This window comes from Hermetia illucens, chromosome 2, assembly GCF_905115235.1.
Source record: "Hermetia illucens chromosome 2, iHerIll2.2.curated.20191125, whole genome shotgun sequence".
Taxonomy (NCBI): domain Eukaryota; kingdom Metazoa; phylum Arthropoda; class Insecta; order Diptera; family Stratiomyidae; genus Hermetia; species Hermetia illucens.
In genome coordinates, this window is record NC_051850.1 from 147,386,511 (window position 1) to 147,402,837 (window position 16,327).

General features: G+C 36.8%; 1 protein-coding gene across 6 annotated transcripts in view; it reads left to right on the forward strand.

Moving 5' to 3' along the window:
• The window catches only part of LOC119648236 (talin-2), a 108,485-nt gene that overhangs the window by 63,651 nt on the left and 28,507 nt on the right, over window positions 1-16,327 (forward strand). For 5 of the 6 annotated variants that reach the window (XM_038049860.1, XM_038049861.1, XM_038049859.1 and 2 more), the window contains 8 exons: window positions 10,722-10,872; window positions 10,941-11,339; window positions 11,881-12,072; window positions 12,159-12,237; window positions 14,724-15,227; window positions 15,283-15,371; window positions 15,740-15,828; window positions 16,192-16,308. In XM_038049860.1, coding sequence (XP_037905788.1) covers window positions 10,737-10,872; window positions 10,941-11,339; window positions 11,881-12,072; window positions 12,159-12,237; window positions 14,724-15,227; window positions 15,283-15,371; window positions 15,740-15,828; window positions 16,192-16,308 — 1,605 coding nt within the window. In that variant the 5' untranslated portion in view covers window positions 10,722-10,736. The remainder of the gene's footprint in view (window positions 1-10,721; window positions 10,873-10,940; window positions 11,340-11,880; window positions 12,073-12,158; window positions 12,238-14,723; window positions 15,228-15,282; window positions 15,372-15,739; window positions 15,829-16,191; window positions 16,309-16,327) is intronic. The other variant, XM_038049865.1, reaches the window with a different exon arrangement.

Here is a 16,327-nt window from a genome sequence, read left to right on the forward strand (position 1 = left end):
AGTACGCCAGGCACAAGTCGTTTGATGCTAGAAGAGAATTTACTGGAAACATATAGTATGTTATATAGTTCTCACAATAGATCAAATCAGTGTTATCATCTCTCGACGAAAATTCCACAATGAAAAAATAAAGGAAAATGTGAAAATCTTATGCAGCACCCATACAAAGTAGTTACGTGGAAATGCGATGCATAACGTCTTATTATTTTGTAAAAAATAATTTTCCATATTTCCCATATTTCTTACTTTTCATATTCACCACTATTACTTCTGTATTTCGAAAGATCCAAAGTCCCACAAAATAGAAACCCTTTTTAAAGTAAGGAAGGACTAATGGAACTTTGCTTTTTTGCCACCGTGCCAAAAATTCCGTTTTATTTATTAAGGCGACTTCTCTCGATGAATAATGCATCAATTTTGACAATAAATTCCAGATTTTCAACTGGCTGTAAGCTCTCCTTCCTTAAATGGCATCTATCTGACTTCAATCGTCGGAAAATATTATACTATCGACATCTAAAGAAAACCACAATCTATTATCTAAGCTTAAGTAGGAAACTATTATCTTGCACAAAGTGTATCCGGTAGTGTCTTGGCAGGATATCTAAATATGGAGAAGTAGGTCGCTGACCACTTTAGATTTTCAACTTTTTCAAAGATATCCATTCAAGTGATTTTGAAACAAGTAAACTCACAAAGTGCAGATAAATATAATCTTGAGCTCAATTTAATCATTGAATACTGGGTTCAGCCTTACCAACAACATTCCTAATTCCAGTAATAACCTGATTTGACCTTGCTCGAAGCATTCACAAATATCCCCTCGTAAAAGAGACGAAAGAAGAGGGAGAGACACTTTGAATGGTATCCCACTTTATATCCAGGATTAATGCATATCAAGTCAATTAATCGTTTCAAACATGTATTCATGATAAAAATGAGGCAGAAAATTGTGGGAGGGACGAAATCACTAAGCATCATGCTTTCGACACACAAGAGAGAACGAGTAGAAAAGAGCCGCAAAGAAAACAACAACAATAGTGAACTAATTACACATATAAATTCCATGATTTTAGTCTCATCTGACCTTACATCTAATCCTGATTTTCCCGCATGTGTGGAAAAGTGTGTTTTATAGTCACATTTACTCGTTGACGTTCTCTAGTCTAGTTTTAAACATTGCACCAATATTGTCTGGGGATGTTATAAACTGTGGAGATATTTCAATGTTGGACAATGTGTAACGTTTGGTAATCGTACACTGGCCTTTTTTCAGTCCATTTTTCGTCTGATAAATGGATGCAGAATTTTTTTCGGAGATAAATTTTTTAGGCCTTCGCTGAATGGTTTGAATTGAATTCAAGAGAAAAATGTAATTTTTCGGATTTATGATACCATCCTTTTTGGAAAGTAAGTACTTTTGACTACGTTAAATAAGTTTTTTCAGACCGATATATTTTCGGAGACATTTATGCTGATGAAAATGCTAATAAATGTCTGTTTGTTCGAATTTATCTCCTACGTATTGTACCCACTATCGAGGACGCAAGTTAACGTTTCAGCATTGGCGACATTACGGCACCAGAACTCCAGGCGCCTTAAGTCGACTTAATCTTTCTGAAATCTGTTGTCATCTCATATTCCACTCCATCCTCCTCAAAAGTAGAACCCGCTCGTATTAAGAATAACTGAGGGAAATTTTTCACAATGACTTCTCTCTGTCTACGAAGTGCCAGAATCATACTAGACCCCAAGCGCTATAATTTTCTGTTGCAGAAAAATATCCTATCCAAAGACAAGCGATTTCACCCATTTAACGAGCAGAGAGGACGAACTTGAGCGAACAGAACGATGAAAGAGAATGCGTTCAACGCGCATGGGTGGAGAGAAGGCTTATCCACTGAAAATACCCCTCCCACTAAATCGAACAGATGCCAAAAAATCCTTACTCCATGACCTGGGGAGAAAACATTCTGCACAATAGGGAATCTTTGAGGGAATATTATCCTGTAGGATTGGGTTGAAAGAGTCAAATACAAGCACTAGGAAGGGGAAATATTGGAAAAGGGATATCTTGCGCATTCCCTGTTATAACAGTTCTGAGTTCCAAAACTGTAACTGTATTTGAGCAGGAGGATTAAAAGACGATATGGAGAATGAGGAGCAGTAAAGGATACCAAGATGAAATTTTCGAGATGAGCTTTCCATTGGCGCAGTTTCCTTCAACATCTCAAGAGGGTTCAACCTAAGGATTCAGAGACTGCAGATAGATCCAGAGAGAAGACTAAAGAAGCTGAAACAAAATTTAACAAAGTGATTTCTAGGAGTGTTTTCCCTTTGTTGGATAGGAAAAAAACTTTATACAGTTGTGAACAATACATTCAGACGGTGAATAATCTAATTTTGGTGTTAATATTTCTGGAGTAAAGTGTTTAAATGAATAAGCGCATTATGGTTCGGTGAGTGCACTTCACTTTAATTAAAGTATATTAATCCAAATTGGTGATGCAATCTTTCTCTGAATATTGTACAGTATTCATTTTGTTTGTGAACCCTTGTAAAAGTGTTCGTGTTTGCTATAGTACAAACAATTTAAACTTATCTTGTACGATACCAAGAAAACTAAATATTAGGTCGCTGAATTACGCTTGATGAAGTGATTATTATGGAAATTTACCATTGAGCAGTTTATCAGAAGTGGTGCCTGTTCCTTTATACATGGACTCATCCTTCGATTTCTTTTTTTCGGAAGTTTTAAATTGTATTGTTTAAGGTGCCTCGGCGTGAAATGTAAGTGCTGAGAAAGTTGTTTGACTTTTAAGTGCCAATAAAAATGTGAAATAACATTACAATGATCGCCTTGGGCGATAATCAACTGTATACTTTATAGGCGTTCTAAAAATAGATAGACGAGAATATTAAAATGATTTTACAGTCAATTCAGGATGGTGTTCGAAAACAAGACTTCCCTTCGTTTTTTCACCCCCGATTTGATCATTGAATTGCGTCAGTATACAGCAAATAAACTAACATTTATATATACATGTTCCGTCTCCTCATCAGATCTCCTCTCAAGTTAAGAATGAGAAAAAATTATTCAGCTGACTCGACACAATCCCACTCATCATCATGTCTTCTATAGACACGTTTATGTGGCTTCCTTTTTCCCTGTGCCAGGGAAAGTGAGTGGAGTCATTGTGGTGCTGCTGATGCTCTTTGCCTCCCTTTGTGCTTGATACAAAGGCAAAAAGGGAAGCATAATGTCTGAATTTTCGCTCTCTCGTGGCCTCTCCACCATCTTCTATAAATTAAATACCAACCATACTTCAAAGAATTTATCTTTATTTCTTGCTGTTTTTTTCTTCTGTGATATGTATTATAAGTCACCGTATTATTGTGAAGAATGTCCTTTTATATTACATAATGTAGGAAATTGTCCTGATGTACTGATGGTAGTGTTTAAAATTGAACAATACTTAAGAAGTATGCACTATTTGTGAATATACATGTAGCTTGTCCACAATTTTCCGATACCGGTTTCCATCAGCAGAATCTGTCACACCTTGCTTTAATCAACACTACACCATACCCTCTAGATCCTTTAAAAGGATGAGAGTAAATTTTTTCCACTCGAAATGACTTTTAAATTCAATCTGTAGGGGACACTGAGTACTTTATATTGATTTTTCATTTGATTGTGAGTTTGAGAAGAGTGTTGACTTATCAACAATTGATTTAGCTTGCTGTATTTACCAAGTGATTTAATTAAATATCGATCGATATATTTCTTTCTTAACGGAAGATAAATTGGAGAGTAGAGCGCATTTGAGGAATGGGTGAAATTCTACTCCGCTTTAAAGTGATGAAACGACCGCTTCAAAACGTCAAATTGAATGATTGAAATGGTTCGATTGATGGATATTCGCTTTCCTAAAGGATATCAATGTTTCTAGTGTAAAAGACAAACATTTGAAATACAATATCACTCGTTTATAAACATAAAACACGGCTATGATGATATTAATACGTTTCTGATTAGTAAGGCTGTCATCAATGTTTTTTAAATATATTATTTTATTATTGCGGCAAGTTTTTGTCTCTAAATTACCTTTGTCACTCTTGTTGGATCAAATTTCAATCAAACTCAATTCAATTAGTATAAGCATACTGAGAGCTTTCATCTGATACCCACTATCACATTCAATTGAACAGATGCCTCTTTTCTAGATTTGAAAGCTCAGAAGGATCAATGAACTCTAATTGCCAAATTAGTTGATTCAATGTAGCTTCCCCATTAGAGGTCGTAAAAGGGAGGACATCCATTTGAAAAAGCTTTGTTTTTGCTGTTGAAAAAGTCATGTTTGGCTCAAGGATTTTCGTCTTGCTAAGTAGAAGATAAACGGACAAAATATTCCGTATTCGTTCTAGCCCGGATGCCAAGAAATCTGTAATTGCTTTCAAGGCAAATTATTGCCTCCGCTTTTTCTGACCTATGTCTTGCGGACTTTACTACCTGATTCACATTCACATTTATTTCTGCTTTTGACAGGAAGATGTTCGCAGAAACAACAGTATACTAAATCCGGAAGGCATCCTTTCATATCTTTGTTAAAACGTACGTGATTATATTTCCATGTTATAGATATTGTTCTCCTAGAGCGCGTAGAAAGGTCTCATTGGTGATTATGCATGTCGGTTAGCGTCGTTGAATGAATGGCGAACGAAATATGTTGGTATTCCACTTTGCTAGATAATTCAGGAAGACAGAGTTTTTGCCGCGTAATTCCCATTAAGAATGGTGTCCGTGGGGCGGCAAGTATTATTCTCTTTGGCTTCAAATCTCTTTCTGAATTATCGAATGTGGGATACAGCTAGGCTCTCAAGGATTTTTACATAGGCAGGTGATCGGTTTACGCGCTTCAATTTTAGCCCCAAATTTTAATCAAAGGAACAGCTGTTCCTGTTTGGATTTACATCCTTGTTCTCGGAATGTTAACTTTCAAATCAATTGAAAACCTGTCAAAGTTTTGTCCATTTTTTCGCAAATATCCATATTTCGACGACTACTTTTGTTATCTTCTGTAGTGCCGGAATTCGAATGGGAAAAGAAGAGAATGAGTATCTACTATTTATTTATTTTCGTTGCTTCATGAAACGATTAGATATAGACTTAACCTGTAATTAAATTCTCATTAATATTTGCCTCCTGATTTCTTCTCCTGTGGGTGGAATGGGGTATTTCCTGATAAATTTGAATAGCCAGGAATGCCCTATGCCTTGATCTTTGTTGAGAAGTTAATTTTTATGGGTTCTACAAATCTTCATCTTTTGGGGACGTATATCTTCCTTGTATTCTTGTATATGTGCTCCAATAATTTTACGTCCTCCTGGGAAATGCTGTGGCTCTCCAACACTATTGATGCCTTCTTTTTCGGGTTTCCTTCTGGTCTTCCCAGTCTGCAGTATCATGTTAGTGGGTTGAGCTGCTAGGTCTGCCGAATTTCAGAATATAATTGGTCTCCTTCTCCTTGCTTAGTTTACGGATCTTGGGAAGTCCTTTCATCGTAAGTAGTACTGGGTTTTAGACTTCCAGTTCATTGTTTCCTAAATTTGTTGGAATTCCTTGATAACTTTGTCCATTTGTTTCACTGGCCATGGAGAGGATCAGTTCTCAGTTTTCAGCATAGTGACCTGACTGTCGCCTGAGTAATTCGATCCGTTGGATCATTTCCATAAGATTACTCAGCATCTAGATAGGCCGCCAAAAGATAACCTTAGGCTCTTTCGTCGTGTTCTGTTTTTTTCGGCTCCGGCTCGTCTTCGAAGCACCACTCTTTTCCAAATTCGTAGAACCAAGCGTCATCATCAGCAGTTATGCGTTCTATAAAGGTTGAGGCATTGTTCACTTCAGAAATCATGACCTCAGTAACGGTCTTTCAATGTTATTTTTACATACGTCTCATACGTAACATTGAAGCAATGAGCGGTTCGATATGCAATTCCAAGTTCATCAGCAATCTCTCTTCTTTCCATTTCTTTCACCTTTTTTGACGTTTTCATCCACGTGAAACAGGGGATGGGCGTCCGGAACGAGTCAAATTTTCTACCACTTTTCATTAGCAACACAATATTTCAAACAAACCCCTGGCTTCACAGAACTATCCATATTAAAGTGCAACAGAAGGTAAAAAATGATGAATTGACGCTAGAATATTAACATGTATGTCAGTTAAGGTGGTACCAACTTAAAAAAAATGAAAACAACCGGTTGTGCCGTAGGCGGTTCGATTAAATTAAAAATAACTAGTACTTTGTGATCATAAGGTATCAATCATTAAAACGTTTCCGTTATAAATCCTTACTTGGTGGTTATATCGCTTAAACTCTCCCGATACTAAGTATTGTTTATTACTTGTAAATCAAAGCGTTTTTTAGATTATCACAGGAGAAACTGTAAAACTACCAAGCCACAAAGTACACTTAGGTTATGTATAGTTGCCGGTGACTACAAAGCGACATCATACTGTTTCGTATTTGGCTTCCTAAAGGGGGAACAACCCTTTACATCAGTTTCATAATAAAGTCCAATACATAACGAACAACTGTACCACTTAGTAGCCAACAAATCAATATATGGTATAAAATAGCGATAAACGACATAAAAGTGCATAAATTTTTCAATCATCTCTCATCAGCACATTCGCCAACGGTAGTTAGTCTATTTAAATCGGAAGAAAATATAGGATACATGCCATTCGGGCTCACACTAATTATTGCAGGTGGTGCAAAGTTATTCATCCCTGAAAACACTAATCGGACCGTCAAAACTGTTATATAATACAGCAATACTAAATCTTTCAAAAACTAAAGGCAAGGTCAAAGCGGATTGACAAAAATCTGGTTAGCGAGACCGAGTACCAAATACTAAATATGAGAGCCTATAAAAACAATCCATAGCCTTGTTCACACTTGTACTAGTTTTGTACTCTTTTTCAAAGAGTTGAAGCCCCTTAACCAACCGCAAAATACGGAAAATTTCACCGTGGTGGTTATACCAGTACTTAATAAACCCAGATCCTTGAGAATAGAATTCCTGAAGAAATTTGGCGACAATAACCCTAGCGAAGCTTAGGACATGATCTAGTGAATGACAAAACTGCAATCCTCCATTAGTCAAGCGACCAGCTTGAGCAATCACTAGACGCAGTAAAAAACAAAAAAAATTACTGGATTGTTCTTCGGCGTATCACAAGCTTACGATAAAATGAAACTTGATACTTTCCTTCAAATAATCAGAAGCTATCTCCAGACAATATTTCAAGTCATTCTTTTTAGTAATCTGTTCGTTACTACGTTTACAGAGTGCTCTGGACAACCAATACTTATTCAAGACAAGAGTTCCTTAGGAAGCTGTATTGGAACCTGTATTCAGTTTATCTACCCACTAACAGTCATATCCCAACTACAACAATACCCGTCTTTTCAATGCGTTTTCTTGTTTGTGCATTCTTGTTTCTGCATTCTTGTCGATGGCGTGGCCAGCTGGTTGGCGTCAGATTTGCCTTTTTGTTGATCGTAAATTTGATCCACATAGAGTCGAGAGATATTTCGAGTCTTTGTCTAGTGTCAAGTCATCGCTGTTTCAGGTATCCTTTGAGTGGTTTTCCATCGACTTGGATACTCAGGCCAATTTTACCTTGCCGGCTGTCAAGGATGTTATGACCGTAACTTTAAAGGTGCTTGCTTCCGAACTAAATCATAACGGTCGGGAATGTCCATATTTCATCCGTGTTCACAGTTACACAAAAGTTAAAGCTGTGATCCAGCACAACATTTTCGTGTTCATAACGTCGAGACGTTGTCGTTGTCTTTGGTGGCTACCCAACTCGGAACTGTAGTATAAAGGGTGACAGGATGATCGACGCTGCAGTAGATTTTGGGATTCAAACCCACAAGGATATGTCATCAGAGGTTCTAATTTTGTTAAACTTAGTGGCGTATTGTGCTGCGTTTCCAAGTTTAAACGGATGAAAGGGACAGTTGAAGGTAATGACCATATACTACTGTCATATGTATGTCATAGTCAAACATAAAATAGAAGTGAGATGAAAAAATCCTACCACCTCATAAGGTCTCTCACCAAACAAATAAAAATTGTTTTAAACAAGTCTTAACTATCACGGCTCGATGAATTCCATCTTTGTTCTTCTTTGGGGCTGTCAGTAACTGAGTGTCCACACCGAAGTCTTTTTGCCCATAAAGGGTTTGTTACGCACCAGCCGTATCAAGTGGTATTTGAATGAAAGTGGTTCCAAAGTCGAACCTTGTGGAATTCGACATTCATATAAATATAGCACCATCTAGTCTGGCTCGGGATGATGGAAAAACTCCGGTTGGTGAGAAAGAATTGCTAAGAAAAGGTATTGAACATAACAGAAGTTGGGAGCTAAGTTTCATTGCATATATACTATACTTTATTCCTTGAAAATTCCACCTAATGACGGTGACCTCACTTAATAGGTGCGAAAATTTCATTTTTATTGGCATATCTACGAATCACTTGATACAAATCACTGAAACTTGCTAAAAGTTGATTTTATCACCTTATAATTGTGTCTGCAGAGAATTAGAATTACTTATTCTCAATAACATCACGCAAAATAGTTCGGCGATGTGCGAATCTCTTCCTATTAGTCTATTGTAAATCTGCCAATAAATTCAATTAAAAATTCTTATCTGTTAACTATGAATTAATGCAATAATCTGTCATGAATACTTATGAATACATCTTATAAGTTGATAGAATAATAACCGACAACTATCAATAAAATTATTTTATGGAATACGTGTCTTCATTTCAAATGATTGATGTATGGCAGGCATTATATTGACATAATGTGACCTAGCGCGCTGCACTTGGAAAAGGTACGTGTTTTCCAACCACATTTCTTTCCTGTGCTTCTTCATGTTTGCCGCAATGATGGAGGGCTGGAAACGGAATTCAATTTCTGCCCTGCATTGAAGTTGAAGCATGGAGTATAGTCAGACAAAGAAACTTCTTGATTTATCATTATTTTAAATGTTGTCTTTTAATCAAGTTGTCATGCCCTTTAGTTCGTAACAGGTATTGTACCTTAAGGAATTTTAATGTATTTCTTTTTCTCATTATTGTTGTTTTAACTGATTAAAGGAGTGGCAATACTAATTAACATATATGAGGCTCGCTCGATAAATACAAATAGAGCCATCCTGTGGTTTTATTCCTTCCGACTCCATATGGTATAGTGTATCATACGTAAAGGCTTTGACCTCCAATTGGAAAAAAGCTAGTTCGAAAGTTACCACAAATAGTTTAATATGATTTAATGGGTGCGAGAAAACGTAAGTGAATAACTAGGCAAGTTGTCAAGAGGTAATGCAGTACTCCCCTGCTTGTCATTATGGTTACGAAAAGACAAAGGGAAGTTACTACATCTACAGATTTGGAAGTTCTTTCCTTTATGTGCATGGGAGCGAATGCGTGTACATTGGTATCGAGTGTGAGATCAACCCATTGATGGTTAATCATCTCTCCAACCATTCACGGGAACTGAATTTTGGTCTTCAATTTCAATGCTAAACGCATTGTTGATCAGGCTGCAGTCCTTCAAAGCGGTCTCTTGTAAGTCCCAAGTGATGGACTCAAACTTCGGCATGTGCATTATATCAATCAATTTTTCAGTCTGTTCATAAAAGCTGAACGTACATAAGATGCTTCAACGTCATCTGTACTTGGAACTCCTTCCTGTATATATCGAAAGGGAGACTGTCTCTAATCATCAAGTACGAATGGAGAAAATCAACATTTCGAGGTTAAACTCGATCAATCCCATTTCATTAAAGTCTCTATTCCGGAGCTTTCCCCAACTCTTTTTAGCAAACCAACTCTTTTTTTTCTAAGATCATGGTGAGTCTATTTGACACAGTCTGCAAATTGATGGTCAAACAACAACTCTCCTCCCTTCTTTGTAGCAGTTCATTCATTATATCTATTTTCCAAATCGTTAATTGTACAACCGTCACCTACGATAAGTAAGGAGGAGACAAAAAATATGGATTAATCCAAACTCTGTAAAAATTATCCAATTTCATTCCGCAGATATGTAAATAAATTAACCATGAAAAGAAAGGAGACCCTAATGCAATTTTTCTAAATGATTGGCAGTCTTCCTCTAGAAGATGAGATATTTCAAAATATATTTTCACCACTTCCGAATGCTAAATAAGTCTTGGAAACTTCGTTTAAAATTTCATTTTAACAATGATATCGCACGTTTACATAGTTTGTCAATTAATTTCGAGTATGCAAACTTCCTTAATTGCTACTCACATAGAAATTATTTGGAAGCAACTACTTTGTTTTTTGATGGAGCGCTGGCCAAGAAAGGAAAAGTCGATTAGCCGATGTAATGTTATTATGAACTGTAGGAGAGATACTTTGATTTTCACAGAGGAAAATGCTTTAGTTTTTAAGTTAACAACTTCCTTTCGGTCTGATTTAGTACTTTGTAAACAATATTTTCCTCCTTTTTTTCGAGACTAAATACCTAAACTAATTCCCCTTTTCCATTGAACTTTTCGTTTAAACTTTGTAAGTCTAGAAAATATTCTGTCATTAGATATACATTCCATTCAGTCCTTTCAAACCGATTTTAATTTCCTTTTTTATCTTTCAATTCCAGTGCCTTTCATAAAACATGGCGACACTTTCGCTACGAATCAGTCTCGAAGGTGGACGAGTTACAAAGACGATACAATTCGATCCACAAACATCGATATTTGATGCATGTCGAATTATTCGCGATAAATTCGCTGAAGCCGTACAAGGACAACGTAAGTGATTCGAAATCAATTGAATTCCCTTTTTCGCTTGTTATTACCTTCCTATTTTTTTCATACAGCCCAAGAATATGGCCTCTTCCTATCCGATGAAGAGAACCGTCAAGGAGTTTGGCTTGAAGCCGGACGAAATCTTGAATATTATCTTCTTCGAAATCAAGATGTAGTTGAATATCGAAGAAAAATTCGTACTTTACGTGTACGAATGTTAGATGGAGCGGTTAAAACGATTTTAGTTGATGACTCGCAACCTGTCTCACAACTGATGGTGACCATTTGTACGAAAATTGGTATTACAAATTATGAAGAATATGGTCTTGTGCGTGAAGAGCAAGAACAACAGAATGAAAATATATCTGACAATAAATTTGGAACGTTGACGTTGCGCAGGAAAATCGCCGAGAGAGACCGTGATCATAAAATGGAGAGCTTGAGAAAGAAATTGAAGACGGACGATGAAAGTGAGTATTTGCCAATCTGTGTTTGAGAAGATTGACTTGACTTCACAGTTACTTTCTATCTTCTAAGTAGTGCTATAAAAGAATTTGAAAACTTGAAACGAATACTAACTTTTTCATTCTCAATTTTGTTGCCCTATTGTAGGGTTGAATATCATAAGAATAAACTTAACTACAAATTACTAAAAGTGCACCTTCAAAGTGCAAACCAATGAGTATTGAAGAAAGACAAACTAATTTAAATTGATGCCTTTCCTTCCTTATTGTAAATGCAAGAAGGAAGGAAGAGGAAGAAAGGAGCATCTGGTTATCAAGATATCGATATATGCGAGGAATAAATACAACGAGTCTGCTCTTTATTTAACTCTAATTTCAAAACCGACAAATAAAAAGTTTAAATACAACTACGAGCCAATTTCCATGTTTTTTTCTGTGTGAAAGAAATTAAACCTAAACCTATTGTAGACAAAAAAGTTTTCCCTGCAATTTTCACTTGTTTCGTCCTTCCTTTATCATTTTCTCTTCTATTTCATGTAAAATACAGTCAATTGGGTCGACATGGGAAAAACGCTACGTGAACAAGGAATCGATGAATCCGAGACGGTTTTATTGCGTCGTAAATTTTTCTTCTCTGATCAAAACATTGATTCACGTGATCCAGTACAATTGAATTTGTTGTATGTTCAGGCACGTGATGCTATTTTAGACGGAACACATCCTGTGACACAGGATAAAGGTATGCTGTAGAGAATACTACATATGACCCAATGCATTCCGGATTAGTGTTGAACCATTTCTATATGAAATTTCCTTTCATTTCAGCTTGTGAATTTGCTGGTATTCAAGTGCACATTCAGTTCGGTCCACATAATGAACAGAAGCACAAACCTGGATTTTTGGAGTAAGTATAATTGAAGCATGAATTTTGCATTGCATCATAGAAATAATTTCGTTTTATTGAAAATATTTTGTAAATGGAACAGAAAACGTTCAAATGAAAGGTTTCCGGAACATTTTCTACAATTAGTAGAATTGCTAAGCATTTTCACTCCTTTGGAGGTAATGGTCAGAATGACCTCAGTTCTAAATCGGAAATACTACCTTTCTGAAATCCCATGCAACTCAGGGTTCTGCTTATAATGTGTTGATAACACGGTTTTTATTCCGGCGTTTAATAAATGGTGGGGGTGGGGTGGAAGTAGGGGGAGAGGGGTCCTCGATGCCCAAAAATAAGTGAATTGTACTCAAATGGCTTACGCAGTTCCAAACTTTCGATTAAACTGAACAGTGTTCACCGTATTTTAAATGACGACCGGGCTAAAGTGTTGATAGTTGTTATCATCTTTGGAAATTCTTCGACACAGAAGATAAACTACAAATTTTAGATTCATGATTAAATCCAGAGACACGTCGGCAACACCTGACACACTTAGACTCAAAATTCTTGATATAAATCGCTCTTAAAGAACAAGAATAGGGGAAATAACTTGTTCACAAAGGGGAAGGCGAACGAGCGAAAAACCGGTGAAACATAGGAACAAAGAGATCAAAAATGCAAATTTTCTAGATAAAATGCCACTTTTAAGTATAATTGCCATCGTCATTGGAAAACTTACGATTTTGGCCAACAACTCGGAGACAATGAGCGCAGTCTCGATTGGTGCGTTTTCATTACGCAACATCCATTTGTTGCAAATTTCTCTTCGGACGTGTCGAATCCTCTTTCGTAATCATGTGAATGGTTCACAGTAAAACACTTTATGGGTTGTCCTTGTGGCACAAATTCACTGTGAATCACATCTTTTTAGCCAAAAAACACAATCACCATCGTCTTGATTCACGATTTGCTGATACTTCCTTTTGCTGTTCGCTACTTCGCTACTTTGGCGCTTCGATTCGGGATCATACTCAAAAATCCACTTTCCGTCCCGTTATTATTCTATCCAAAAATTATAAATGCATTTTGTAGCGTTCATGAAATTCCTGAAACTTCAATAAACATTGCTCCTTCATCTTACTCATCAGGACTTCTGGGACCATTTTCGCGCAGACTTTCCTAATTTGAAGATCATTTGTTAAAATGCGATCAAAGATTTTTTTGGGTATCCCACATTCATCCGAACACTTAATCATGGAGACTTGTCCAAAACTTGACACACTTCTTGCACCGAGTCCTCCCTTTGTGAAGTTGATGGGCGTCTCGAGCGGTCGTCGTGGTTGACGGACTCCCGACCTTCCTAAACCTCTGTGCCACATAAAAATTTATCGCAAGCTTTACGAAGCATTTCGAGCAACTCCAATCCGTTTTTACCAAGTTTCACACAAAATTTGATTGCAAAAGTCTGCTCCAAAATTTGGTCCATGTTTTTCGCGACGAATGTGGTAGGTACTTCTTCGTGGAGCGTAACAACTGACTGGTGACAGGCATCGACCTCTGACGGACAGGAATATATAAGTAATCAGTTCGATGAATATCTGAAATCTTATAGAATCCAGGAACGATTAGTTGTTCCCCGTACGCATCAGCAAAGTGCAAGAACTATACTCTTTTGGACATAGCGAACTGCCTAATCACGAAGTTGTTACTATCCAAATTGCGTGAGTATTGGATCTGAAATTGGACACATCGTCAACTTTCCAAACGAGTTCAACACATATCATGTGGGAAACATTGGACTGTTGGTACTAAAATACGTATTTGGAACAGCAGAGCCGGAGCTTAAATGCTCCGAAATATATCGGGAGATAAAGGGTTACATGTATACCGATGATCCCATACAGGATACATTTTCGGCTAGAATGGTTGTCCCACCTGATGGGCATGTTGCAAGCAGAAATCATGTTATTAAAAGAAACCAATCATATAATCTTGTGCAGGGAAGCCAAAACCGCGAACATGCCAAAGGATTTTTACCAAAAGAGTGGGGGGTTTCAAAGCACTGCCACTAATTCAGGAACTGGGCATAATCGGAGGTATTGATGCCTAAACAAGCGCAACTGCGCTGAGGAAAAGTGTTAAAGCATAAAATTGAATTTGAAATACTTTGAAGACGATAATTACCGGCAAACGTAATCGTACGAAGTGTGTTTTCCCACATTCTTTAGTTGATTTAGAACTTTTACTAGTATTGTATTGCATTTTTTTCACCCACAACTACGGGTCCTGGTTAATTCGTAATATTTAACAGAGAGAATAAAAAGCTAATTCAAAGCAGTAATTTGTAGCTTTACCTTCTCGATGAATATTGAAAATTATTCAGTTTTGCGCAAATCCAACTCCACTTGAGCCGGCCGGGATGCTTTGAAAATCAATGCTATCATTCTGTAGATTTAATTTAAAAAATAAAACTATTACGCAATATTGATATTTCTTCTTTTATTTTCTAGTCTCAAAGATTTCCTTCCACAATCTTACGTCCGAGTAAAAGGCATTGAAAAGAAATTATTTGCTGAACATCGCCGCCATTTCGATCTATCTGAAATCGATGCCAAGGTGCTATATACCAAAACGGCCCGTGAGCTTCCGACATATGGTGTAGCCTTCTTCTTGGTCAAGGAGAAAATGTCTGGTAAAAACAAACTAGTCCCACGTTTATTGGGAGTGTCGAAAGACTCTGTTCTTCGATTGGACGAACGCACCAAGGAAATCTTAAAAACGTGGCCCTTGACAACTGTGCGACGTTGGTGTGCATCGCCGAACACATTCACCTTAGATTTCGGAGACTACGCCGACTCTTATTATTCGGTTCAGACAACTGAAGCTGAACAAATTGTTCAGCTGATTGCTGGTTATGTTGATATTATTCTCAAGAAGAAACAAGCTAAGGATCATTTTGGCATCGAAGGAGACGAAGGCTCGACTATGGTGGAAGAAAGTGTTGCACCTTCAAAGTAAGTTGAATGGTAGATGATATAAGAGCCTTACTTAATTCCATAACATTTGCAGGGCTACCTTCCTACAACACGAGACCAGCAAGATTGGTAAGGTAACAACGGAGTCGCTGGCCCAACCTGGAATAATCCGACCTTATGACGGTAATTTGAAACGAATCATTTACAGTTAGACTTGAGATTTCATTTGTATGAAGCCTGCATTATTCATGATTAACAAATATTAGTCAATACCTTCCTATCAAGGTTTTATTTGAGTTGCAGAGGTCATAGAAATGGAATCAATGCATCATCCAATATTATATATACATCACTTCAGAAATGAGAACATTGTAAATACACGACTGTTCACATTTGATTTGCTCAAAACTCTTGACAATTATTTATATCAGTTGAAATTTCAATTTCTTTGCATATTTGGATTTATGCCTTTCCACAATATTCGCTTGTAAATCACATTTAGTTGTTTGTTTTGATTTCACAATGAACAACAAATTATTACTATAATTTAGGCCAAAAATCTTACACGCAAGGAGAAATGCAGTCCGAACAATATGGTGCGGTGGTCGGGCAAGTGAATGTTGCTCATCAACCACCAACGGTAAGTTTTAGTTGGCTTTTTTCATTGAATACTTTCAATTCTCTGCTAGTTTAGAATTTTGTTTTGTAAATAATTTTGCTTCGTGGATTTCATAATTATTGGGTTTCAAGAGTATGAACTTGATAGTCCAATATTAATTGCATAATCATTTCTTTTCACGTCTTTCTCTCCGGATATAAAATCATGATTGTGAAGTATGTAAAATTCGTCATATGTTTTTGTAACAGTTTCCCTTCAAAGAATAACGTAGACTACTTTAAAATATATTGTCCTGAAACACTGACCACATAAATACAGAAACTGTTATGAAGCTAATAGATTCCGCTCTAAAATGGAGAAAACTTAAATATATTTCCGTTTCAGACAAAAGAAATACGAATCAGTTCCGTTCATCTTAGTGAACCACAACGTGCCTTACTTGGCTACATTTCGGCCGGTCAAGAAGCAATTTCTCGCGCTGAAGAAGAGCTAAGAACCAAGGTAAAAGCTAAACCATACG